This window comes from Balaenoptera ricei, chromosome 2, assembly GCF_028023285.1.
Source record: "Balaenoptera ricei isolate mBalRic1 chromosome 2, mBalRic1.hap2, whole genome shotgun sequence".
NCBI classification, from domain to species: domain Eukaryota; kingdom Metazoa; phylum Chordata; class Mammalia; order Artiodactyla; family Balaenopteridae; genus Balaenoptera; species Balaenoptera ricei.
This window is the reverse complement of record NC_082640.1, coordinates 61,689,856-61,716,987: the sequence shown is the minus strand read 5'-3', so window position 1 is coordinate 61,716,987 and position 27,132 is coordinate 61,689,856. Positions and strand designations below refer to the sequence as shown.

The following is a 27,132-nucleotide window of genomic DNA, read 5'->3' as shown; positions in this document are numbered from 1 at the left end:
GACTGCCCCTGCCATGCTACTGCCACAAGAGGGCGCCCCATCCTTCTCAGCGACACATTCCTACAGTACAGGCCCTAGGCAGCTTGCAGACCCTGGTCCAGTCCAGGGCCTGGAGGAAAGGTGCTCCCTCATCTGATGGTCCAGCCATAAAAGGCTATACACCACCCCCAAACTCACATTCCTGTTCTGTCTCTCTGCCTGGAATACTGTCCCTTAGTTCTCTGCTGTTAAGTCCCAGACTCTTCAAAGCCTGGCTCAAATGCTGCCTTCTCCCGGCAGAAGACTTCCCGACACCAGACATGTTTAGTCACAGTCTGCCCTGAAGTCCAGACAGCCAGAGCCACAAGAGGCTCAGAAGTTGGCAGTGTAAGAGAATAAGGCCCAGAGAGGGCAAGCAACTGGTGTGAGGTTGCACAGCAAGGCAATGGGTCTGCTGGATGGCCTGCGGTTGCTCTGTGAGGTTCCTGGGTGGTCAGCAGCCCTCTCCAGACCCTGAGGCCTGGTCTGAGGTCTGGGAAAAGAACTGAGGACATGGGGAACTTCCCTGGTGGTCCAGTGGTTAAGAATCCACCTTCCAATGCAGAGGACGTGGGTTTGATCCCTGGTCGGGGAGCTAAGACCTCACATGCCTCGGGGCAACTAAGCCCGCGAGCCGCAGCAAAGGTCCTGCGTGCCTCAACTAAGACCCGATGCAGCCAAAAATAAAAGTAAATAAATAAATAAATATTAAAAAAAAGAAAAAAAAGAACTGAGGACGTGGGAGCTGGGCGGTGGGGGCAACCAAGCCTGTCTTCAAGGCCTATAGTCCTCAAAGTTTGTACCTGTTAAAACCCTCCAGAGAGCCTACTCTTGTTCGAATGCAGATTCTCAGGCTCCACATCAGAGTCTATGGTCTGGGTGGGGCCCAGGAATTTGAATGGTTGGCCACAGCATGTACATGTGTGCACATGACATGTGGAGGAACACGCAACCCACAGGCAGCCGTATGTACAATAAACTCCCCAGAAACCCTCAGGCACCCAACATGCACATGTACAGTTACATACCTAAGGCACATACACACACTGGCCCAGAAGCCACCACAGGCACATCCCAAACCATCCAAGCACGCATGGCATGAAGGCTGGAGGGAAGGATCCCCTTTACCTGGCCCATACCCCTGCTCACGCCCTCAGCCCTTTACCTCCAGCTGGTCTCTTCTGATCTCAGCCGCCTCCCCCTGGAAGACATAGATCTTCTTGTTCTGGACCAGGTGCAGTGGGGCCAGTGGCCCCTCTAGGGCAATGGTCACTTGTAGGGCGGCATCTGTGTGCACAGGCCCTGCCTCCACAGAGAAGGCCAGGGTATCACGGGGGCTGAGGCTGCCGTTGTGGCTGTAGAGAATAGCCCCATCCAGCAGGTCCTGCTGGGAGAAGGTTGTGACTGGCTGGCCGCCCCGGAGCAGCCGCCCCCAGCGTGGGCCGCCTCTGACATGGTAGTGGACCTCATCCCCACCGCGGATATCTAGGTTGGTGTCCAGGTGGAGCACAGCTGTGTCGATGGTGCCCTGGCCTCCTTGAGGGACCACAAGGCTGGAGCTGTTGGCCACACGGAGGTAGGGCTCCGAGGCCTGCACTTCGAGCAGCGCTGTGGCCTGGTGCTGCCCATCGGACACCTGCAGCTGGATCCAGCCGCGGTCGGCCCCCGAGTGCACGAACAGGACCCGCCTCTTCCTGAGGTCCTCCTGGGTGAAGCGGTAGATGGGCCGAGTGGGCTCATCTACAGCCACGATGCTGCCGAAGAGGAGGTCCTTGCGGGTCAGCACCAGCTGAGCATCAGCAAAGCCGGAGTCAGCATCGCTGAAGGCCATGTCGTCGGTGGTCAGCAGCCGCTGCCCACCGCGGGCCACGTGGAAGACACGGCTGATGGTCTGCACAGGGGCGTGGTCATTCACGGGCTGGATGGCCACCCGGAAGACACCCCGTACCTCCTCCCAGGCCATGTCACCACTGCCCTCGCCCTGGCGGGTAGCCACAAAGGGAATGTCATCTTCCGTGGTCTCAGAGTCGTCATGCTGGTAGACCAGCCGGCCGTGCAGCAGGTCCTCATTGGTGAAGGATGTCACCACGGTGACACTGTCCTGTGCCCCCTGCCACACCAACCTGCCGTGGCGGGGCCGCTCCATGACCTCATAGAGGTAGCTGGCACTGTTGAGACTCTTGACAAAGAGGTGATCAGCAGAGAGGACGCCCTCGCCGCCCTCAGGCACTGAGAGGAGGACGTTGGTGAGGACAGGGGCGTCCGGATCACCACCGATGTGGATGGGGAAGGTGTAGAGTGGGGAGAAGTGTGGCGGGGCTGTGATCCGGAAACGGAAGGAGTCCTCGACTGCCTCTGAGGCACGTGCTGTGGCCCCATAAGTCAACCGGCCAGTCCGCAGGTCATCCTGGGTGAAGCTCTGACCGTCTGACAGCCGCGTGCCCTGTAGCTGAAGATTACCCTTCCTGGGGGCCTGAACCACCTCATAGTGGAAGGTGGTGGGGTTCGGGCCTGCCTCCTCCAGGGTGGCTTCCAGGTGGGCTGTGGTGATGGCCTCCTGCTGGGCGTTCTGGGGGTGCAGAGGCTCCAGCCGCAGCAGCCACACGGTGGCTCTCTGGACTGTCACCGGGAAGGACAGATTGCTCAGGGTCTCCTGGCCCACCTGCACCTCCAGGGCCACGTTCTCCACGGTGTCCTCGGCGCGGTGCTGCGGGTCGGTGCTCAGGTACCTCAGGCGGCCCTGCTCCACGTCCCGCTGGTGGAAGGCCTGTGTGGCCCGCCACTCGGTGCCCTCCGCCCCGCCCGCCCCCTGCTTCTGCAGCTCCCCGAACTGCAGGGCCCCGGTGAGTCGGAACAGCACGCTCACATCCTGCCCCACAGCATTTGTCTCAACCGACAGGTTGGAGGGCAAGACAGGTGCAGTGGAGCCCTGGGCCAGGCGCAGCCCTGTGTTGTGGCGGACCCGAATGGCCGGCCGGATGGCCACCACCTTCAGCGTGACCGGCGGGCTGGCTTGCAGCCCGTCGCTGACCCGGAACGTCAGGTCCGGGGCGGGCCCGCCGCGGTGGACGTATACTAGGCTGCCCGCATCCAGCTCCCGACAGGAGAACTCGGTCGCTGGTTCCCCAGGCTGGTCTTGGCGCTCCACGGGGAGGCCGGCGGGGACACCGAGGAGCTGGAAGGTGAGGCCCTCGCAGGCGGAGTCTGGGTCATCGGCCTGGAAGACCTCCGGGCCCAGCAGCTTCTGAGTGTGTTCCAGGATCACCATGAGGCTGCCTTGCGGGAAGACGACGCGGGGCGGGTCGTTGACGGGGTTTATCTGAATGGGCAGGATGTAAATTTGGCCCCTCCGAAGGCAGGAGGGCACGGGCCCCCGAGCTGTCACCGACACCTCGAGCACCAGCTGGTCGGAGGTGTCCTCGGAGCCATCGTGGACGAAGCGGGCCTTGCGGTTCACCACGTCCAGGAGGGTGAACATTTTCCGTGCCTGGGCACCCGGGATGTCCAGCTCTAGCTCGCCGTGGCGGGCCCCGCGGCTCACGCTGAACAGCACCTGGGATTTGCGCAGCTCGGCCTCGCTCAGATCCAGCGTGGGCTGCACGTGCCGCCACTCCAGCCAGGCTGTGCCGCCCTCAGCCACCACCAGTGGGCGGACGGTCAGCAGCTGGGTGAAATTGTCAAAGATCGGAGGCAGCCCCGGTTCAGGGGCGCAGGGCTCAGGCAGCTCCATGGCCGGCCAAGCCTCGGGTGCCAGGGTGGAGAAAGCTTCGTATGGGCCATAGGCGTCCTCCTCGTACTCGTCCTCCTCCAGCCTGCAGCCGGCCGCCATGCTGCGAGTCAGCAAGGCTTCCCGGAGCCCCCACCTCTGACCATTGATGCTGAGATCCTCCAGGCAGCCCAGCAGGGAGACGTTGACAGCCAGGCCCAGGCGGTGTTCCCGGAGATGGCGAGAGCCCTCTGCATCCAGCCCCCCAAGGAGGAGACTGCCTCGTGGCTCTAGGTAGCTAAGGACCCCACGGTTGGAAGTACGTGTGGGGTACTGGTCCACGGAGATTTCCAGCCTGTGAGCGTCCACGTGGACACTGACCTCGTGGGGCTGCCCATCGGCCACAGGCACACTGTTGTGGAGCAATACGGTGCCCTGGCCCTTCTCCACCACAGCCCGCAGGTGGCCCTCAAATATGTCCACGTAGATGAAGTCCCCATGCCGGCCCCCTGCCTGGAAGGCCAGGGGCGCCTGCCAGCTCCGTGTGGTGAGTGTAAACTCCAGGGTGCCTTCATCCCGAGTGCCCCAGGCAGGGAAGGCAGCCAGTGAGTGGGGCCCAGAGAAGCCCATGGGCACGTCATCACCGGCAGAGAACTCCTCAGCACAGCCCTCAGGTACGTCTGGGGTCAGTGGCCAAAGGAGGCTGCGGCCATTGAGGGTGGCTGTGTGGAGGCAACCCCGCAGGGGTCGGCTGGCTCTGCTCAGGTAGGGCAGGCCAAGGTTCCCGGTGCCCCCCAGGAAGAGCCCATAGGGGACCTCCAGGGGGGCCTGCTGGACTTGGGCGGAGACATTCAGGAGCCCATCGACTGACAACAAGGCCCAGCTGTCTGACACGGTCAGCCCCACAGTGTGGGGAATGGAGTCGCTCAGCAGTGTCTCTGCCAGGGTCTGCATCCTCACCTCCTCCTGGCCCAGGATAAATCTGACCTGAGGAGAGACGGGGGAATGGGGGATGGGGGAGGCACACTGAATCCATCACTTCTGCAGTAAAAGCATAACCGGTCCCCTACACTTGGGGTCCCCAGAGGGCCTAGGACAAAGGCTTCTCATGCCACTCCTCTCCCTTTCCTGCCATCTCTTTATGCATCCCCCAAACACTCACCAAAGTGATCTCTGTGCCAGGCCTGGATGGGCTCAGGGGACCCCGATGTGAATCCGATGTGGTCCCTGCCCACACAGACCTCTCATACAGCAAGATGCTTTCCTAGAGATTCAGCCTAAATTGTTTTAGAGTCTCCCCTCTTTCCTTGGGTGAGAGGTGCTAGAAAAATCACCTTGGAATACAGAAGATTCTTCCCCTGGCATAATGGGCACCTGGGAATTCCCTGATGAGTCCCCCTAAGTAGAGCAAAACACCGTGGGGTCACTGAGGCAGCCAGGCTCACTGTTCAGGAACGGGGAGCCCAATCAGATGCTCTGTGTTTTGACCTGTCCAAGGGGAGGTCCTTGGGGAGAGAAGAGAGACATGGTTCTGTCCCCAGGACATTGACACCAGAACCGGCTCTGGTGTGGTGTTCCCACAACCAGATGGTAAGATGGGTGGTGGCAGAGTATGGAAACTGAAAGAGCAGAGCACTAAGACCGTATGGCCTCGGGAGCCCACGTATGGAGCACCTTTCTAGGGGTGTGGCATCAATATACCTGGCAGGGAGGAAGAGCATCAGTGCTGGGTTGTACCAGGCCATGTTCAACAGTGACACCTTGTGGCAGTGAGAAGCAATGGCAGCATCACATAGACTGAAAGCAGCTGAGGGATTGAGAGGACCAGAGGCCTCTCTCCCCTGGGGTGTGGAAGCAGATGGCTCCCCCAAATTTGGACTAAGACCTCATGTTCTCAAACTCTTCATGGTTAGGGGGAAGCCTCAAGAGAGAGCCAGAAGACTCTTTGCTAATAAAGCTTGTGGTGACTTGAAGGATGAAACAGAAAACTGAGGAAGCTGTGGCAGTATTTGTTGTTCCATCATCGACAGACCGTGGTGAATCAGGGTGATTGGTGCTATGCCAGAGGAGTGCACGGGGGTGCTGGAACCCAGGAGAGGGGACCCAGTCCAGGTGAGGAAGGGATGCCCATGCTGAGACTTCAAGGAGAGGCTGGAGTTAGGCAGGTGCAGGGAATGAGTGAGGCTTGCACCAGGCAGAGGGAGTGTAGTGAGCAAAAGCCTGGCAGCAAGAGACCACAAGACGGCAGGGAACTGAAAGCAGTCAGGGGGGTCAGAACACAAAGGACCGGCTAGGGGTCGTGGTGAGAAATGTGGCTAGAGAGCAGGAGGGCAGAGCTGGTTCATGAGGAAGTCACACCTTCTGGGATGCTTCTGTCCATCTCACAGTGGGGAACTTGAGACCTCAAGGTGAAAGTGACTCCCACAAGGTCACACAGCCAGTCGGGGGCCACTCAAAGCTAGAGAAGGAGTCCAGCAGGGAGATGTCACTGACCTGCAGGCGTCCAGAGTGGAGCTGCAGGAGGAGGTAGTCAGCCGGGCCTGCCGCCAGGAGAAGCAGGGCTTCGGGCTGGGATGTAGAAAACTCCAGCTGTAGGTCTATGTCAGTCAGAGCCATGGCCACAGGCACCTCCAGGTGGTTCTCTCCGAAGAAGGAGGCTGTGTGACAGAGAGAGCTGTGGTGAAGCTTAGCCCCTTGCCTGGAGGAGAGGTGCTGCAGGGGGGACGGGTGGGCTACAGGGAGGGCGTGGCATGCTGGTGCTCCCTCACGGTTCTCCTATGTGGCGCTGTTCCGTGGCCTCATCTGGTCCCGGCACCTGCTTGGTCCTGGCACCAGAAGGCACGGCCTCACTTTGTGTCCAGCCCAGACCCTGGCTCTGAAGGAGGCCAGACCCAGCATTTCAAGCATCTCAGGTCTCTTCCTCGGAGGTTTCTGGGGCCAGAGGCCTCTGGCAGCTCTGGCTCTCTTCCCCTGGGCCCCAGATGAATCTCCACCCTGGGTCTGGCTCAAAGGGAAGTGGTCACTGGCCTGATCACCTGGCCCGATGCTCTCAACCCCCAGGAATGACGCTCTAGGAGAAGCACCTCTACCCAAGCTGATCCCTGCTCGAATTCCTTCTCCTAAGCGCCCATATGGTTTAGCCCCTGGGTTGGCTGGGACCACAGCTGGGCTCTGGTGGTGGTAAGTCAGGCAACCCACCCATCCCTGCGTCTCTCTTGGGCCATGCTCCTAGCTGTCTTTGGGGGTAGGGGGGGGCAGCTTGTTGGCCTGTCCATCGAAGAGAAAAGGCTCTGAGGCTAGATGGAGACCACGTGCAGTGCCGGACCCAGAATGGGCCAGACTTCCTCCATCACCCTGTATTGTTTCCTGCTGCTTAGCTATTAAAGGTCCCTGGTGAGCGGTCAGATCCGGCCCCTTTATTTCTACCATGGCCAGGAAGCCAGGGATGACAAGAGCTGAGTTCTCCAAGCCTCGGTCTGAGGCTGAAGACAAGGCCTGGGAGGGGATGACGGTCTGATGGGCAGGCCAGAGGGCCTCCCAAGACAAGAGGTCATATTTGGGGTTTCCCAGGGTCAGTGGTCACTGTGTAGGGCCCCTTTTGTCCCACACTGGGACACCTCCTCTTTTTAAGTTGTCACCCCCTCCAAGCAGTTTCCCCAAATAAGCCTCCCTTGGCCTCTAACCTGCTGCCACAATTTCTGGTCCATTCCTTTTGTGGAGATTAGTGCCAAATATAGTGTTGACTCTCCCGACTTGACTGGGCTGGGAGACAGGGCTGGATTACAAAGATGATTCACCCCCCTGGGGCTTCTCTTAAATCCGGTGAGAGTGAGTAAAGGCTGATGGCCTAGATAGGGATGATCTGGCACCAGCCATATACATGCTGGTCCCCGGGCAGCCTGAGCCAGCTGACATGCACCTGAAGAAGTAGCATCAGCCACTGGAGGAATCCCAGACTTGTATGTCCTAAGGGCAGCCAACACAGCCTGGAGGGATGGAGGGATGTCCAAGAAAGATGATGCTCTTCCCCCCGGGCTGAGCTGAAATCCCTTCTACTTATCCCCTCTTGCCAGCACTTGCTGGCAACACCAGAGCCTTGTTTGGGAAGCTAAAGGAATCAAAGGAGAACTGCAAAACCATCCAGGCGGACACGGCCCAGCAGGCCCAGGACACCTCAGTGCCCGTGAGGGACAGACCAGGGAACTGGCAGCTGGCAAGCACCTACAGGGGTGCCTTATCTGCAAGATCATCGATTCTTAAGAACAAAATGCAGCACACTAAACTGAGGGCAGCCACAGCCAAAGAGGGGGGGCAGGTGGCCCCGTAGGATGGAGCCACCGCCATGGCAAGTAGGAACTCAGAACAGCTGGCAAGAGCTGATCGTTACATTTTCAGGAATTTTGCAAGCCAGGTGATGTTGCCCAGTGAGAATGTTTATACCACGGAAAGAGGCAAACACTACAAATCAGGGCTCCCTCTCTCCAGGAGAGCCTGTTGCTAAACATTTACCTGCCTACCACGCAGGGGTTGGGGGCCCACTGCTTCCCCTGTGTGGGAGTGAGCACAAGCCCTCACCCACACTCCCTTTTGCTAAAGGTGATGTCTACCTGCCAGGGCACAGTCAAGCTGAGGAGCAGGCAGGAACTGAAGTAGCTGGCTGGCTCTAACCACTGAACCACCTGCCTCCAGCACCCTCCCAGCAGGGGAGAGTAGCAGCCTGTTAGGCCTGGTTCTCCAGGCCAGAGTGGGAGGGTGACAGGAAGCAGAGGTTCTTTCCAGAGAGCTGGGGTCTGAATGGGCCCATTGAGGGGCTGAGCCCTGCTGTTTCCTGCGGGGCCAGGCGGGAAAGGGCTCACACAAGCTGCCTTGTGCTGCTGGGAGCGCACTGGCCAGGCAGCCCCCCTTGCCCCAACGGAGGCCTCTGAGGCCTTGCTGGCCAGGATTTTGGAAACTCTGACAGTGCCACTCCCCCCACCTCCTGGTCTCCTTCTGCTGCCTCTCTTACTGTCTCTGATGGGCTGCAGTTGTAAGAACCCAGAATCCCTGTTCTGGGCTGGGGGCAGGGGGACAGTTGGAGAGGGGCTTCGAATGGAGAGGGGATGCAGGATAAAGAAGTCATGAGCTTGGAGTCAATCCCAGAGGGCTTCCTGGGGGAGGTGAGGGTTGTGTAGAGGAGCAGAGAGGGAGGGAATTGGGCAGTCTCAGAGGGAAGCAAGGCCAAGAGACTGGCAGGGATATACAGGTTCTGGAAATGAAGACAGAGGAGTAGAGAGAAAAGAAGCATGGGCCACACCAGGCTCAGCAGCCTGAGAGAGGTACCAGGGCAGTGGGGGGAGGAGAGGAGGCATCATTACTGCCTGGAGAACTGTCCTTGACTCTGCTGGGCCAAGAAGACCCATGATTCATCAAAACACCAGTTCAGGCCTGCAGCAGCTATGTGGGCTGCCCTCTGGGCCAGAAGAAGGGGCCCAACTCAGGCCTCAGTGTCACCATTCTGTAAAATGGGCACTCCCTCCCACTCTTTTCTCCTTCTGTCTGTGGGGATTAGTCCTGGAGGTCCCTTTCTGGTCTGGGTCTGCTCTCAAACGTGAGTGTGCAGAGGGTTAATGGTATGGGCTGCTTGGGTGGCTCCAGGCCTTTGGCATGGGGGGAGCAGGACAGCCCAAAGCGTCTGGGGGACAAGTAGGAGGGGCAGGACGAGTGCCACAGGTATGGGTTTCTCTGCCTGGAAGAAGATACACAGGTGAATGTCCAGGGGGGTGTAGATGTGTACTTGCATACGTGTGCAAGTATGTGGGTGGCTGCTGGGAGTGTATTTTGGGTTTGCGTAAGGCTGTGTGTTTGTGCATGTGTACGCGTGTGGGCTGGGAGCTGCCAGGACAGAGCAGTGATTGTGCCCAGGCCTGTCCTGCCCCTCGGTGCCCGCCCGCCACGACTTTGGCTGTGCCTGGCTCCATGAAAGGGGCAGTGTGTTCCTGGAGGGTTGCTGCCCCTCCCGCCCGGCACCCATCCACCCGAGAGGTTTGCTGAAGGTGGAGAATCCCACAGCTTCCCACCCTTCCTGCCCACGAACAGGGCGCTGCTGTCTGGGCCCAGGGTGGGCGCTCCATCCCTCTTCCTGAGAGGAGGGCTGGGAGCACAGAAAGAGCCTGTATCCGTCCCCACTGCGGCCCTTTCTCACACGGGGGGATGAAGCCTAGGCCAAGGTCCCCCAACAAGCCACCCTCTGGCAGAGCATGGGTTATGCTGGCATCTCCTGGCTCCCTGGGCCACTCCTAGGATGTTTATGAATGGGGACCTGGTCCCTGTCCCTGGGGGACCCCAAACATGAGGCTTACTTCCATCATGGCGCTCAACCCTCTGCCTATCAGCAGGATTTTGGCCTCTCAGTCTCTCTCAGGCTCCCCATCCCCTCCCAGGCTGGCCAGGGGCAGGGTCTCAAGCATGAGTGCCTTTCCAGTCTTGGGGTTGCTGCAGACCCTGCTCCTTCTGGGTCCTCAGAACCCCTGGGGCTGGCCAGTCTGTCTCCCTCCCCATCTCTGTCCCACATGTCCCTTGTCTCTGCCTCTGCTTTTCCTCTTCTCTCCCTCTCTTGGTCTTTGGCCCCCCTCTTCCCTCTGTCCCATCCCGGCTGTAACTGAGAGCACCACCCTTGCCCCAGAACAGTCCAGAGAGCCAGACTTGCCTCCCCAGCCCTGGGACCCTCACTCCTTGGTGATGGGTTCCACAACATCAGAGTTCTCTGTGGCCCCTGCCTGCAGTAGGGTACTTGGCTTCCACTTACCAGACAGACAAACTGAGGCTCCAGAGGAGAAGCAATCTGACAGAGAGAAGCAGAAAGCCTGCAGCTCCTGGCCTTGCCACCTGTCGGAGCCCTGCCTGCCTGGACACCCCACGCCGGGCAGTCAATCTCTGTGTCCTCCCTCCCACCACATTCCTGGTTGCCTGGGAGCAGCTAGGCGGCCCCAGAGCTGGCATGCGTCATGGGCAGCAGCAGCATTCCTGGGTGTCTGCTGCTGCCTGACTTTATAAGGGAGAAAGTTTGGGAGCCTAGAGCTGCCGGCAGGATGGCCGGTGGAAAGTGCCCGGCCCCACAGTCAAGGGTGGGTGGTGGGAGACCTGGACATGAGGATGTGGGGAAGGTACATCCAGTGGTACCGAGGCGGAGCAGGAGGTGAGAGACGGATGGGGAGAGACTTGGGAACCATTATTCATTCATTCATTCATTCACGCACAAATATAATACTGTAGCGACGGGGATGGAAAAGGAGAACTAACCTGGGAGATTCAGAAAGCCTGAGAAAGATAGTAAAAGTTAGAATGAGAAATAAAGACCCCCTCCTCCACAAACACTGAGCTCAGGGATCCAGACGGAGGCCTGAGGAAGGAGATGGGGGAGGAAAAACCAAGAGAGACAGAAAAGGCAGGATGTTGGCAGTGAGCCTGCTGCCGTGCACAGGATCTAGGAGGGTGAGGAGGGGGCACCTCACCAGCCAGCTGCGGAGGGAGGGGGCAAAGCTGGGCTTTTCCACCGTAGCCTCTTGGGGTTTGGCACCAGGGGTAACAGATCCTGGTTCTAGATCTTGGCCCTGGGTAGGCAGCGGTGAGGCTGGGAGAGTCCCCCTGAGGGAGTCTGACAGGGGGCTGCGGGGTGGGGTGTTCCGGGAGGGCCAAGGCAGGGATGAAGGGCTCTCTGTCTCCCCTCGTGGGTGCGTGTGTGTGAGTGGCCCACCTGCGGGCTGAATGCCGGCCCTGTGTGAGAGCAGGGACGGGCCCAGGGCTCTGCCCCCGTCACCCAGGCCCTCTGGACCTCAGGCCTGATCCCCTCCTCTCACGCCTCCAAGGGACTTGCTTTTTCGTTACCAGCACTCTGCCGCCAAGCCAGGGGACCTCTGAGGAGGGTGGGGTGGAAAGTTCCCTCTGATTTAGAACCAGAGCTTCAGCTCCCAGGACTGCCGGCGCGGCCGATGCTCCCTACTGCTCCCGCCCATTTCATAGCTGGGAAAGCAAATATTCTGAGATGAGAACTCAGCCCCACAGAGCACTGCAGACTCCTGAATGGCCACAGTGGGCTGCGTGGGGGCGTGAGTGTGAATGAGTGCAGGACAGCGCCACGCGTCGCAGCGGGTCGAGGTGAGCGTGGGCATGTGAGGATCTGGTGCGGTGGGCCCAGGCTGGCTCTGGGTACTGGGCCATGACTTCCTGGCCACGCCTGCCTCCCTGGGCTCTTGGGCAAGGGAGAAGTGGTCACTGCATCTGTTCAGGTGTCTGCCCTTCCCTCAGCATGTTCCATAGCCCCCCAAGGCTCAGCCCTCCCAAACCGAGCTATGACCTTCCACCAAGCCTGTTACCACTGAAGGTACCGGGGGAAAGTTACGGGGATGACTTCAGGTCAGACCAAAGGGACAACATAACCTGCCCTTGGTGGTGACACAGGGGTCATAGAGCCAAGGCTAGATGACCTGCCAGGGCTGGCTGCCTGCGAGAGGCTCACACACCTGCAGACCCACTGTGCTCACTGCGCTGGCTCTCCTACCCACTGATTCCAGACCAGGGAATAACCCAGAGCCACCCCAGAGGCCTACCGACCGCCTGCTCCTCTCCTGCCCTGTGAGCCACAGCCATAGGAACAACGGTAGGTTAGCTCAAAATCACATGGGACTTAAAGAAGCAGCCTTCCTCTTGGGAGACAAAAGCTGTCTCAATAGAGAGCAGGAACGCCAGGCCCTGTCTGACCACCTCCCCGTCTCAACACTACGGAGACCTCGCTGGGGTCAAGATGGCCCCATCCCTCCTCGCTCCAAGAACTCTTGAGCCCTGAGACTCACTCTCGGGGTACTTGACCTCTTTGGTTGCCTTTTTGGTTCCTTTCAAGGCCAAGGAGGCCAGGGCAGGACAACAGTTTCCTTAGCTATTGGCTGAGCCCTGACTCTGGTCACTGGTTTCAGCTACTGGTCCTCTAACCAAGCATCCGGAGGCCACCCATGCTGAGTGGCATACACTGGGGAACATTTCCAATTCAGGGATCCCCTCTGGAAGGTGAGTACCCCTGGAGAGGAAGCAGGGAACGGGTGGGGTGGGAGATGCTGAGCTTGGTCCACAGACATCGACAGGGGCAGGGTTGGTGCCCTGGGCTCCCAGCCACATGTTCCAATCCTGGGGCCACGTGGGGCACAGAGGAAGTGGGAGGGAAAATGAGAGGTTTTGCTGGAAGAAGCAGCCCAGAGTCCACCCAGGCTGGAGGGCAGGGGTGTGGAGGAAGCGGGGCCCTCAATGGAGTCTTTGTGGAGGCCCTGCTGCTCCCCAGGGTGGGGCTGCTGTGGCATGGAGCAATTCCGAGCGGCTTTTCCTTGCCTTATAATTTTCCTCCTTATAGGGCAGCTGAGTGGATTTCTATGCCCTTTTCCACATCCCGTTCCTTCCGGCATTCTTGGCCCCAGAAGCAAGGTGGGATCCTCATCTCAGTAGGCCCAGGCTGAGGTAGGGGCCCTGGCAGGGAAGAAACAGATTGAAGACCCCTCGCCTGGCATGGGTCTGCAGTCCCCCACTGCAACAGGGTCCTTGTGAGGTTGCTCCCATTTTACTGGTGAGGAAACTGAGGGTCAAAGATAGCAGTCATCTGTGTTAGGGCCTAAAGATGAGCAGCTGCAAGGCTGGGATTCGAGCCCCTGTGGGTGTGGCTCCAGAGCTGAGAGCTGTGGGTTCCGGGAGGGGCGTGTGCACACAGAAGCAGGGAGGGTGGGGGGGGGGTTTGGTTGCTGCCTGTGAATCGGAAGTGGAGCATCTGCTGCTGGCCCCGGTGGGAGGAGGGTGTGAGAGCTGGCCTCCTGCCTGGGAAGACAGTTTTCTCCCTTCCTTTCCGGTCCTCGGTCCTCAGTCCTCAGGGGCTCCGGGCTCCCTCTCTCAGGGTCGGGGGTGGAGGTGGGAGGGAGTGAGGAAGGAAGGGGAAAGCATCTGCTTTCGATGGGTGGTTCGGCAGCTGGCCTTTCCCGGTGTGGCTGGATGGGGTCTGGTCTGGGGCCGGCTGGATCAGGGAGGGACCTTCTTCAAGGCTGGCTGAAGATGGCACATTCCAGAAACCACTGAGAGTGCTACCCATGCCCACGGGGGTCTTGGAGGTGAGAGACGAGGGTGGAGAGGCAGGGGGTGTGGGCTCTGCCCAGGGTGAGAAGCCTGCTCTCTGATGGGCCAGCCCCTCTCTTGGGCAGAAGCCAGAGGTGGGAGGCCTGTTGCTCATCTCCAAGTCTCCCCATCGCTCTGGGATGAGAAACCGCTAAGGGCAGGGCTGCTGGGGAGGTGTCTCAGGGCTTCCCCCAGCCTGGCAGGCTGGCCTTGGAGACAGTGAGTGTGCGAGCTGGGACGGGGGATAGTGGAAGCAATGACTGTGGGTTTGGACAGAAGCCTGGACGGATTTGGCACAGATTGTGCTCAACAGGCTGTGTGCCTTGGAGAAGCCACAGCCATCTGTGCCTCAGTTCCCCCATCTGAAATACAGGGAAGAGGGGTGGGATGACCCCACAGACAGAAGTCCCACATCCAGGAGACTGGGGGAAGCAGCGGCTTGGGTCAGGGATCATCCCCCCAACACACACACACACACACACACCCCTGGCCGGCCCAGCCCAGCAGGAAGTGGCTGGTGGGGAGGTGTGATCACTACAGTGGGTACAGCACAGCCACCTCTGGCCTGAGGGGCCACGGGCCTGGCTAGACTGGAGGCTCTTGAGGACAGGACCCAGGGCCTGTATCTCCGGGCCAGCGCATCTGCCATCCAGGAGGCCCATACACATGTACCAACAGATGAAACATGAGCACCTAAGGGAATGCAAGGATCAAATGGTGGTGACATTTGCCCCATAGGAGGGATTTCCTAACAGCATTGCTGTCTGACAGCAGCCAGGCAGAGAAGCAAGTTCCTGGCACTGGTGCTGTGCCAGCAGGAGTGTGTGGCCTAGGAGGGTGGGCCAGGAAACCACAGTGTCCTTGCTGGTGGCCTCTGTGCTAACCAGGTTTTGCCAGAGATCCCCAGACTGAGACCCCCCCGGCCCCCGCTCCACTGCTGGGCAGGCCTGACTCCTCTTGGAATAGTTCCTTGCCTAGTACCCCCATCTGACAACTCCGCAGACCCCTTCAGTCCGTCAGCACCCACTGAGCTGTGCCCCACCTCTGCCACCCTCTCTCCAGCCCACCTCTTCTCCCCTGACCTCAGGCACTGCCTCTTTGCTGTCGTACCCATATCTCTGTCTCAAGCACCAAGTCTCCAGGGCTCTGGGCCTGCCTGCCAATGCCCCCTAGACGTCTACACCGGGAACATCTATAGGAACCCCCAAACCCAAGCCCACCCGCTCAAGCCAGACTCAGTATCATCTCTCCTCCAACCTGCTCACCACCTAGTGAAGGCCCCATACGCACCCACCTCTGGGCAGAAATCTGAAAGTTACTCTGACCCTCTCCCTCTTCCTGACCATGAAGGAATGTTCCATCCATTCAGCTCCATCACTTGTCCTTCAAGTCTGTCTCCCCCTCTTGCTTCTCTGTGCCATCCCACAAGACACATGGTCACCATCCCTTGCTGCCTCCCTTTGCTAATTGCAGCCACAGTTAACCTAAACTGAGGTACTCCATCCTCCTCCCTTGCCTGGATGCCTTCGATGGCTCCCCAGTGCCCCACCATCAAGCCCCAGCCCTCTGGTGTGGCACTGAAGGTGCTGGGTGACCTTGCCCCTGCCCCGCCAGCCTTTCCTGTTCACTCCTTTGAACACCCCACCTGCCAACCTCACCAGACCTTGGGCTGTTTTTTCCATCCACACCTAATAGGTCCCCATTCTGGCCTTCGCTCAGGCTGGGCCTTCTGCCCAGCAAGCTCTTCTTTCTTTTTTGCCTGTGAAATGCCCTCATGCCCCTTCAGGGAAGAAGTCTTCCCCCACCCTTCCCCATAGCCCGTAGCTCCTTCTCCGCATTTGGGGTGCAAAGAGACTCAACCGTGGCTTGGGGAGTTGTGTGACTGTCACCTCTCTCTGTTAACACTGTGAGCCTCAAAGGGACAAGACTGGTGACGGGAGATGGCAAGATAGGAGGGAGGGGCCCAACAGGGCAGGAGGGGTGCCACATTCCCTGGCTGACCCAGCAGGGAGGGGCTGCACCTGGGAGCTTGCCCCAGCTCTGCCCCCCACTTGTCTTACCTCCAGGCTTCTTTCAGCCCTCCTCTGCCCTCCAGGGCCCCCGGTGCCTGCAGCCGGGGGTGGGGTGAGGCTGGACACAATGGCTGGGGCGGACTGGGGCACTGCCCCAGCCAGGGAACGCTTTTCTGGGCCTGTGGTGACAGTCTGGTGCTTGTTTTTAAAGAAAATAGAATCAGAACACCTATTTATAGCTGGAGGCCATAGCCACAGACAGGAGATGGATGGGGTCTGAGGCGCAGGCGCCCGCTCAGGCAGGGGCTGGGGGTGGAGCCATTCCCAGGCCCCCTGCCCCCCTTTCTCAGCCCCCAAGGAAGTGCCTGTGGGATCCTGACATTCCCTGGGACAGGATGTAGCCTGCGCTTTGGGGCAGGGGAAGGAGGGGACTGGGGTGAGGAGGATGGAAATTTTCTCTCAGAATCCGTCCCTGGGGCCCAGAGTCCTTTGTGGGAATGGGTGGAGGTGAAAGTGTGTTATATGTCTGCCAGGCACAGGAGGCTGAGAAGGACCTCTGGGGGTGCGGGTGCCGCCTGCCAGCGGACTGGGTAAAGGAAAGAGAACAGCGCAGCCAGAGAGAGACGCAGGGATGGGGAGAGAGAGATGGAGAGACAACCTTGGGGAGGACAAAGAGACAGGCAGGGGTCTGGGGAGAGAGATCTGCAGCCCAGCGGACGCCCTGAATAGAGGGGAGATAGAGGAAGCAAGCGGAGATCTGAAGCGGGGGTTTCCGTCCCAAAGAAAGTCCTCACAGCGCTCTGGGCAGACTGGTCAGTCTGAGTTGGATCCAGGTGAGGAAGGGCAAGAATTAGGCACCTCTGTGGCCTGTACCCAAGACGGCCAGGCCTTGCCTACTCCTCCCACCCCCTGGACCTGGAGACCCTCTGTTCCCGGCAATCTAATGCTGGGAGGCCCAGGTCCGTTTGGAGGCAAAGCAAAGCTGTGGGGGCAGAGCCGATGCACACGGGCTTTGTCGCCAAGATCGCGGAAGGACTGTCCTGGACAGAGGGGGCAGGGCAGTTCCAGGACTGTAGGGGACAGGTCTGGGCTCTGACTTGCTAGGAGGTGAATTCCCCGGGCCTGGAAGAGTTACAGGCTGAGGCTATGGCCTGGGCTCACACCTGCTGCCAGCCTCTATTCAGACCCCTCCCCTCCCTTGGTTGTGCCGTTGGGGGCTGTGGGGTGGCTACAGCCTGGGGCATGTGTCATGGAGCTACAGCCACAGCTGGTGACTCAGACAGTTAAAAAAAGGAGCAGCTTTGAGCAGTGACTCAACTGGCTCTGGAGGGGCTGGGTGGGTCTGGCTGGTACAAGATGGGGTGACTGGGTTTATTTTTGGTAGGGTGGGGCTGGGGCTGGGGGCGGGGGTGGAAGAGGGAACTGGGGGTGGAGAGGAGCCGCCGCTTTCATCCCAGGAGAGCCCCAGGGCTCTGTGCCAACTTAGGAAAACGGTTTCTTGATGCCAGAGAGCTCTGGCAGGCTGGGCCGCCTCTCAGCCCTGTTCTGAGCCTAGCCTGCCTTGCTGTGTGGACCCAGATAAGCAGCCGGCTCTCTCTGGATAGAAGCAGAGAGCTCTGTCCTATTCCCAAGAGGCTTGAGCTCAGAATTTTAGAGCTGACCTTGGAGAATGAAGGTCCTACCCAGAGGCCTAGAGACGGACAGAGGTCTGCCCAAGGCCACACAGCAGGGCCAGGTATCCCAAGGGCTGCCATTACACATTTGGCTCAGGTCCCTACAACATCTCTTCTATCCCAGGGCTGTCAACAGTTGGAGGGACGGGCTCCCATTTGAGTACCTGCCCCTGGAGAGGCTCAGCTGGGCTCCAGATGAGTGTCCGGAAGCACATGGGCACCAGATGTCCAGAGATGGAGCCTCAGCCGGGGGCGGGAGCCTGGATTCTATTAGCACACAACTGGGGAGCTGACCAGTCTTTGCCCAGTAGTCTGTTCAGAAGGTTACCTCTCTGGGGGTGAAAGCAGAGGATGCCTCCACACTGGGATCTTGACTTGGGGGCCCAGGCTTTTTATGCAGAGTGTCCCTCCAGTTGGCACTCCCCGAGGCTGCTCACCCCACTCTGTAGCCATTTCCTGAGACTCACTTCCCCTCACCTCCACCAACTCTGATCTTATGCTTACATGGACTCAGGCATCACCAAGACCCCTGATGGGTCCAAGCAGCCCTGGATAGAGAGAATCCCTCAGCCTTCGTTCTGGATCCTGCTCCTCATGATGCAGCCACTACTGCTTAATGAGTGGTGGTAATAGCCCCATGGGAGCTTCATGGGAGCCGTCTCACATCACTGGGCCCTGGCCTCCAGCCCCTACCTCCAGAGGGGCCCCTGAAGGGTGGGCAGAGAGCAGGGAAAAGACAGGCTTCTAGGCTCCCCATCCTATAAAAGGTCCCAAGGCCTGCTCTTTCTCTCCGTCCCCACCCATCTGCTCTTGGGACAGGGTCTACGTTTCATTTGGTCATTCGTTCAACAGATTGATTGTGCTACGTCCTGGCTCAACCATCTCCATCCAAGGGACCATTAGGCTTTGGGGTGGGGCTGCAAGGGGCTGTCCTGCTTCTCCTCACACAGGAGAGGTGTGTGGACCTCAGCCCAGTGAGTCAGTCAGATGCAGGGCCCACCCCCACCCCCCTTTCTGAAGGGTCCTGGGCTGGCGGGCAGAGGCTGGCTTGACAGGTGCCCTGGGAGCCTGCCTCCCCCTTTCCGTGTCACTTCGTCCCACACAGACCCTCTCCAATACCCTGCTTTGGAAACTTTCTCAAAGATTCCTAAGCAGGAACCACCCCCCACCCATCCCCCGCCACCACTTCTGGGCCTGCCCCACTCCAGAAGAAGATGGGAATAACAGAATAACAGCAACCTCAGGACCAGGCACCTACGAGCATTTACTCCAGGCAAAGGGCTTTAATCCCCAACACACATAGGAGGTAGGAATTATTTATCCCATTTCAGAGAGGAGAAAACTGAGGCTCAGAAAGGCCAGGTCACTGGCATCGAGTTGTAGGGCTGGAATTAAATTCTAAGCTCTCTAACACCATGTCCTTTACCACCGTGAGGCTGGCCTCCTGTCTCCCCCAGCCCTGTAGAGGTTCCAGGAGCTGAGGACTCAGAGGAGGGAGAGGTGGGGCCTGAGTCAGGACTGAGGGGCGGGAAGGAAGCTTACTCTTAGCTGCTCCAAGACGCCCAAAAAGGGTGATTCGTTCCTGCCCTCACCACGGTGAGAAGTGTGTGTGTGTGTGTGTGTGTGTGTGTGTGTGTGTGTCTGGGCCGGAGGCCTGCCTGGCTGGCCTCCAGCTGTAGGAGAGCTGGACTGGCCCCAGTCACTGCGCACAAGGGAAGGGGCAGGGAGGGCTGGTGTCGTGGGAATCAGCATCCTGGGCCCACTGATATTTATAGCTGCCCCGTCCTGAAATGTGGGAGGGGGAGGGGCTGGTCTTAGGTGGGAACGGAAGTTGGTCTCCTCTCCTCCACCCCCTCTCCATCTTCCCAGAGAGAAGGATGGCCCAGACTAGAGGCCCTGGCCTGGTGGTGGAGCTGGGGGCTGTGTGTCCTGAGTTGGGGGCTTCCCCCAGGCTTCTGGCTCTGGGGGTGGACACTCTCTTTGCTAGGCCCTGAGCCAGGCTTCTGAGAACACTGTGTGTGTGTGTGTGTGTGTGTGTGTGTGTGTGTGTGTGCAAGCGTGTGTCTGCACACACAGGTACGTACACCTACTGGGTGTCACGCTGATGGAGGTCACAGAACAGGGGCAGGGGCCAGAGGAAGGTAGGGGGAGAAAGGCCTGTAATCTCACAGAGATGGAGGGCAGGGCCCCAGAAGGGGGGCAGGCCCGGCTGTCGGCCTGAATAATCAATGGTTGGAAAAGCCTCCCAGGGGTGGTGATGCTGGAGCTGGACCTTGAAGGATGGAGAGAAAAAAAGAAGAGCAGTTGCAAGCAACAGCTTGGGCAAAGGTGGAAGGGTGCCAGGGATTATGGATTATTATCTGATGGTCTAGTTCATCAGCCAGCCTGTGGGACACAGCATCACCTTGAATGTGGAGGCTGATCTACTGGGGGGAGAGAGGGCCCAGCCACAGCCATGGTGTCTTTGGGCCTGCAGGCAGGTGGCACCATGAGGCTGCTGTCTCCCTGGATACTCAGGACAGGGTCTGGACAGAGTCTGTCCCATTTGGTTCCGAGAGAGACAGGAATGGGATGCTGGGGCAGGAGAGGCCAGGTCCCCAGGCCTGGCTGGGGGGGAGGTGGGACTAGGTTCTGCTCCCTGCCTTCAGGCCGCCAGACTTTGCTCCACCTGGGGAAGGACATCTTCCAGGGGCCATTGATATCAATCTTGATCTGGATTCTTTGAAAGCCAGGAAGTCCTTGTATGTGACCTGACTCTCCCCTGCTCTCAGTATGTTTTAACTCAAAGCAATTAATTGGTTTTCAAGCCTTTTTTTTAAAGCCACAGAACACTTTATCAAAACTGTATCTTACACAAAACACCGATCTGTAAACACACGTTCATGAGACTGCTATGCACGAATCAGGGTGGTACAAGCATCCCGTATTCCCAGATATGGGAATGTAAAGACCCGGAGCACCTTGGACACAGTCTGAAAACCCCTGGTTGGCTCAGTGATCTCTATGCCCCTTGTGGGCCCAGTCCTGGGTGCAGCAAGATAGTGGAGACCTCAGAGAAAAGTAGATGGGAGGTCTGCCCTTGGGGAGCTGCTGGTCCTGTGGGGAAGGCCACACCCAAACCAGGGTACAAGGACAAACAGCAGAGAGGTCTACCCCCTACCCTGCTAAGGATTTGCTGTGTGACTCTGAGAAAATAGCTGCCCCTCTCTGGGCTCTGGTTTCCCTACGAACCATGGAGGGCTGGCCTGGGCTGGGGAGTCTCTGCAGTGAGGTCTGGGAGGGGAGGCTGCCTTACTGACCCACCATGACACTTAAACCGCAAGAGAGACACACACTGAAACGGTTTAGCATGAGCAGTGGCGGGAGGCCTGGCTAACGCACGTCAGAGCTGGCAGGGCTGGCTCTTCTGCAGGCTGGGAGCGGCAAGGGCGTGGGCGGGAGCTGAGGGGGAGGAAGGAACGGTCAACAGCAGAGGCACTGTCCAGAACATGAGTGAGCCATGCCACCAAGCCACCTTGACGGCAGCCCCAGAGCCACTACCCTACATCTGAGACAGATGGGGCTTCATTTGCCACCCCAGCTGTCGGTGGAGGAGTGGTGGGCTTCCTTGAAGAAGATCTGCTTATGCTGTGAGGAAGTGGGGAGGGTTTGGAAAGGTAGGGGGCACTTGCTGGAGGGGTCTGCAGAGATGGGAACAGAGATCTGGGGTCCTTAGGGACCTGTCTCTCTCCTGAAGACCTGTCTCTCTCCTCTGCTGGGGGGCCCGAGTCCACTGGTCGGTGGCTGCCCACCTGGCCTGATCTGTTGCTGGGGTGAGTGAGAACACCGCGGCCTGTGTACCCAAAGAGGGACCTGAGGTCAGTCCTTCCGGTTCTCAGAGCCTCAGTTTCCTCATCTGTAAAATGGGGAATGTTTCTTGACTTATAGGGCTGCTGTGAAGCTGCAGGACAACATGTTAGTGCCCCCCACGGGGTGTCTCTGGAGGTAGGAGCTCTGTTATAAGAGAGCTCTATCTTCTCCCCTGTTTGGAGTTACGGACCCTCCTGAGAAGCAGAGAGCCAGGAGCCCCTACCCCAGGGAGAATCCAAGTACAAAATTGTTCATACAAATTCGGTTCATTCAAAAATTACTCATACACACTCAGTAATAATGGAAATACAGTACTTTTGAAACACACCCTAAGCCTGCACCTGGAGGAGGAGTCTTAACTCTGGAAGGCTCTACAGAACTGGACCCACGCTGGGTCAGGGGCATGTTGGAGGCAAAAGGGGAGCTGGATGGGGCCAGGAGTCGGCGGCAAGGCAGTAAAGGGGCGGAGGGACCTGGAAGGGAGCAGGCTCAAGTCCCAGACCCAAAGGCCCCCTTGTTTATTTGCTCTTGGCACTGAATAGGAGCCCCAGCGCAGCTCAGCACCCGCTGCCCCCATCTCGTCCTCACCTCCTTCCCTGAAGGCTCCACCCAGCCCAGGTCTGTGAGCACCGCTGGTTGTGTGCACCGTTGCGCGGGCTCACATCTGTGTGCGCCAGTGAGTGTGTAGTCAGGGCTGTTTCCAACTCCCCCTCCCCTGCCCGCCCCCTCCTGGGCAGCACGCCCAGTCCCTCACACCCCACTCCCCTCCGGCCCTTCATCAGCCGCCTGGCCCACCTGGCGCAGCCTCCTCCTCGGGCCCCCCAGGCGGGCAGTACTGAAAGGCTCTTCTTGTCCTGGCTGGGCAGGCGGGTGAATGTTGGGAGGGGGGGCTCAGTTATACTTGGTCTGGAACAGCTTTTTCAGAGTCCGGGGGTGCTGGGCCTAGGGCCCTGGCCCCTGCCCTGCTCTAGAGGGCTGGGGCAGTGTACGTACACACACAGACACACAGACACACACAAGGCTGAGAGGCTGTCTCCAGCACCACTCGTTCGCCCAGACCATCCTTAGAGGCAACAGAATCTACCCTGGTTCAATTCCTCGCACCTGAGGCTCCCCCGTCCCCACCCCAGCCCTGCTCTCTAAGACACCCCCATCAGTTCAGAGCCCTCACCCAGATTACACAGGAACCCTCTCTGCCAGCTACTCCCGCCTGAGTCCCACGTGAGCCCCTCACCTTCTACCTTTTAAAGTCAGCTATGCCAGGCAGGGGAGAGGTGCGGGAGCCACTGGCACTGCATGCTCTGTGCTCACTCTGACCTCCCAGTTTTGCTTGTGCTGTACCCCCTGGCTGGAAGCACATCAGCTCAAACCCAATCTCCCCAATGCCTGTGGCTCTGCTGGGCCTCCCACAGGGCTTAGACGGGGCTGGACATCACACTTATCATCCACACTGGCACAGGGGCCAAGTCTAGCTGCCCACGCAGGTGGGGAGCTCCCACAAAGTGGGACTAGGGGCTTTTGTTGGGCAGCTGGGCTTCTCTGTGGGTTACAGAACTTTGCTTCCTCCCCGGGTCCTCAGTTTCCCTGTCTGTACAATTGGAAGGTTGGCCCAGGTGGTCTCCAAAGGTGCTTGACTCTCAGGTCCCATGACCTGGATGCCCTGGAATGTTGATGAGTGCAGGGAAAGCATCCCAGTGTGCCTCACTCTGGTACCTGAGACTTGGGGGCCTTTGGGGCTAGGGGTGTCCAGGAGGGGTGGGAGTGATACCTTCCTCGGTAGGGGCTGTCCCTATTGCAGAGACCAGGACAGGGGGACAGAGGGGACAGAGGTGGGCTCTTGGAGGGGAGCTCTGCCTGTGAGGGGGACAGGATACTAGCTCGCCCACCCCCTCACCGCTTCCAAATCCCTCCTAAGGGCCGGGGTCAGCTTGATGTTATAAAACCCCACTGGCACCATGTTGCTCTCCTCTCTAAAAGCTTCGCTGGCTCCCCACTGCCAATAGGGTATAGGCTGTGGACTGTATTTTGCCATCTCAGGTTTCTGTGCCCCAGTCCAGTGTCTCTTCCTGGCTTGTGCTCAAAATATATATACCTTCCAGCCACGCTGCTGGAACTCCTTATCTCAACCTCCCTCTGCTCATAGCCCCTCAGAGCCTTTGCTCACTGAGCCCTCGCCTGGAGTTCTGACCCCCTTCCCATCCTCCAAGGCTTGGCTCAAGGATCACCCTCTGCCCCGCCCCAGCTTGCCTCTGAATTTCTCTTCACCATTCTCCTCATCTGGATCTTTGCAGACACGATAGGAATTGCTGTTTGAGTTTTAGTTTGCCTTTCTGCCTCCTGAATGAGTCCAAGCCCAGCCTATGCATTTCTGTGCACTCCTGACTGCCCAGCACAATGTCTGCACACTGTTGATGCTGAGAAGGTATTTGAGAATGGCTCTCAGTTGAAGCCCAAGGAGGTGGGTACCGGAGTCCCTCCCTTGGGTGGAGGCTGGGCAAGCAGACCTCTCTAGTCAGCTCAGATGCCCCCTTCCTATCTCTCTAGAGGCCCAGCCCACAACCCAGGCCCTGAGACCTTGAAGGATGGGGTCCCTGGGGACAGGAACAGGGACCCTGGGGATCCAGCTCTGACTCACCCCACTGGGGGGTCCTCCCCTGACTCATTTCCCTTTTGGGTGCCTCGTGATTACTGTCCATTCTAACTGGCTTCCCCATCTAATGGGGACAAGGGTGTGGCCTAGGTCCCTGGAAGGGAGACTCAGGCCCTTCTTCTGCTCAAAGTTGTTCTTGGGAATGGTCCCGAAAGATGTAGGCTGAAGCACTGATTCATACATACATGGGTAGTAATGACTGATGGGCCCTGAGGCCACAGTTCTTATGGCATAACTAGACCGTGCCTTAACTAAGGGAAGAATGCCATAATGGTGGGATTTCTGGCATTGCAATAGAGACGGATACATCCTAGCACCTCTCAGACGGCAGTCTCTGCTGGAGTCAAGCACCAATGCCTGGGACAGGGAGGTGTGGCAGGGGGGTGCCCAGAGCTGTCTGAGGGGCACAGGATATCTGAGGGGCACCAGCCCTGCCTCTAGGAGGCTGAAGAGTGGGTGGTCCTGTCTGTCACTAACTAGGCCTTCTCAGTGAGGAGAGAGGAGAGAGAAGACAGGAGGGGGAGGAGGAGGCCAGGAGGAAGGTGGTGGTGAAGAGGCCAGACAGAAAATGCACCCGGGAACAAGGGGAGCAGGAGCAGAGCTGGGGCGCAGCTGGAGGAGGCCCCAGGAGGCTGGGGTGCTTGCGGGGCCTCACACAGGGTGGGGCAGGGTGGCTTCCTCCCCATTTCATGCCTTGCAGCACTCCCCCTTCCTTGCCTGGGTGTCTGAGGTGGGGGACTCGCTTCTCACTGTCACTACATGTCCTTTGGGCACCAAGTCAGTCATAGCCTGCTGGGCACAGGGAGCCCAGGCGGCACTCGGTGTCCCCACTGCATCTAGAGAACAATCCTGCACAGAGCCACGCCCTAGGGAAGTGACCCTGGGGCCAACCTCAGATAACCAGACCACATGACATCCTAGATGGAGAGCCATGGCTGGGGGTCCTGCATCCCCTGGGGGGTGGGGTGGTACTGCCAGAGACCCCAGCCTGGGGTGGCAGAAGTGCAGTCCCCTCGTTTCCCAGTCTGGGGGCCACTTCTGGGTCCTCCTGTCCCTTTCCTCTACCTAAGAAACCCTCCGCAGCTCTTGCCAGTCTAGGTCGGCGTCTCAGGCCCCTCACTCACCTGTGGATGCTGGTCCCACCAACGTAGCGAAGGTCAGAGCCAGGGTCAGGGCGGGGGCTGAGAGCAGGAGCCGCGGGCCCGAGCGCATCGCGGCGGGCTGGGCAGCGGGACTGGCGAAGAACGGAGTTGGGAGCCTGGAGCTTGGACGCCAGAGTCTCGAGTTGAGAGAACTGGCGCGGGCTGGGGATCCGGGCGTCCCGCCGCCTACTTAACCGGGGGCGGGGCAGGCGCCGACTGGCGCGCGCGCTCCGGTTTCAGGCCGGGGCTCTCCTGTCTGCCCCCAACCCCTAGTCTTCTTAAAGGGCCCGTGCTGGGCTGCTCCTCCCCGTAAGGGGTCAGGGGACCCTTACAGCTCGATCATTCCCAGGCTCCACCTTAGAGATTTGGGACAAAATCCCAGAGGAGCCCAGACCTCCTGGGCTCTGGCACAAGGGCTCCCGGGGAGCTCCGCTGGGAGGAGATGTGAGCTGAGCTAGTCCCGTCACTTCTCTGCCCTCTGCTCTCGCCTGGGTTGTGTCAGGGGCGTCCTCACGCCAGGCCTAGGAGGAAGGACAGATGCCCTCCACCCCACAGACTGCTTTTGGGCTGCTTTGCCTCTGAAGTCTCTTCAGGACGCCATTTGGGCAGAGAAGCACCAACCTGAGGTTCTACACTGCTCTGTGCCCACTGGCATTGCAACCTTGACAGGACCTCAGTTTCCCAGTCTGTAAAGGAGAGGTGTTCTAGAGTCTCCCACAAGGTAGGAGGGATTCTCAACTCCCTGGTATCATTTATTTGCCTCGAACTAATCCTGCAAGGTGGGTGACAACACTCCTGCCCACACTTTATGGAGGAGGAAGCTGGCTCAGAGCTGGAAGTGGTTCTTGCAAGGCCCCCACATGGAGAGTAGGTCCCTGGCCACATGGGACCAGAACCCCAGGCCGCCTGACTCCCGAATCTGGCTGTTTCAACTTCCTGGGCTGCCTCCTGGAAATCTGACCCTGGATTTAGCACCTACCTAACAGCTTCAGGCTGGGGTCCTGCTCCTCTTGGTTCCCTCCCAGGCAACAATATCAGCCTTGTCCCAAGCAGGAGAAAGGGCAATATTATCGCAGAGCGTCCAGCACCTAGAGGCTCTGCCTGCGCTCTGCCTAGCCCTAGCATCAGCGGTGCCTGGCTTCGGTTTCTCTGTCCAGTGAATGGGTGGAAGAGTACCCCTGGAGTGTTTCCCCCTCCTTTCCTCCATCAGAATCTCTCTGTCACACCTGCCTGCTTCAGCCCACCCCCAACCCCATCCCACCACTTGCTGTCTCCCCAGCCCCTCCCCTTGCCTGATGACAGTCCTACCATGGGTACAGCCCTTCAGAATTTGCAACAAAATTTTGCTCCGTTCTGCAAATAAAGAAACTGAGGCTGAGGGAGATTAAGGGACTTGAGCAAGTCTACACAGCTGCAAAGAGGTGGAGCCAGGTCTTTGACCCCAAGCCCAGGGTTCTTAACCACCACAGCACAGTGGTAACCGGGGCTCTGGGTTCAAATTCCAGCTCTCCTGCTTAGCTGTCCAACCTTGAGCAAGTCACTTCACTTCTCTGTAGCTCAGTTTCCTCATCTGTAAAATTGGCTTTGTGAGGATTAAATGCTTTTTAAAAAAAATAAATTTATTTATTTTTGGCCGCGTTGGGTCTTCGTTGCTGTGCGCGGGCTTTCTCTAGTTGTGGCGAGCGGGGCTACTCTTTCGTTGTGGTGCACGGGCTTCTCACTGTGGTGGCTTTTCTTTGTTGCGGAGCATGGGCTCTAGGCGTGCGGGCTTCGGTAGTTGTGGCACATGGGCTCAGTAGTTGTGGCTTGCAGGCTCTAGAGCGCAGGCTCAGTCGTTGTGGTGCACGGGCTTCGTTGCTCCGCGGCATGTGGGATCTTCCTTGACCAGGGCTCGAACCCGTGTCCCCTGCATTGGCAGGCGGATTCTTAACCACTGTGCCACCAGGGAAGTCCCAGGATT

The 27,132-nt window shown here is 58.9% G+C and overlaps 1 protein-coding gene across 1 annotated transcript in view; it reads right to left on the bottom strand.

The window, feature by feature from the left end:
- The window catches only part of CSPG4 (chondroitin sulfate proteoglycan 4), a 35,647-nt gene extending 10,220 nt beyond the window's left edge, over positions 1-25,427 (bottom strand). The window contains exons 1-3 of the mRNA XM_059912716.1: positions 25,155-25,427; positions 6,218-6,381; positions 1,184-4,711 (exon numbers count right to left, since the gene is read on the bottom strand). Coding sequence (XP_059768699.1) covers positions 1,184-4,711; positions 6,218-6,381; positions 25,155-25,242 — 3,780 coding nt within the window. The 5' untranslated portion in view covers positions 25,243-25,427. The remainder of the gene's footprint in view (positions 1-1,183; positions 4,712-6,217; positions 6,382-25,154) is intronic.
- Between the last annotated feature and the right edge of the window lie 1,705 nt (positions 25,428-27,132).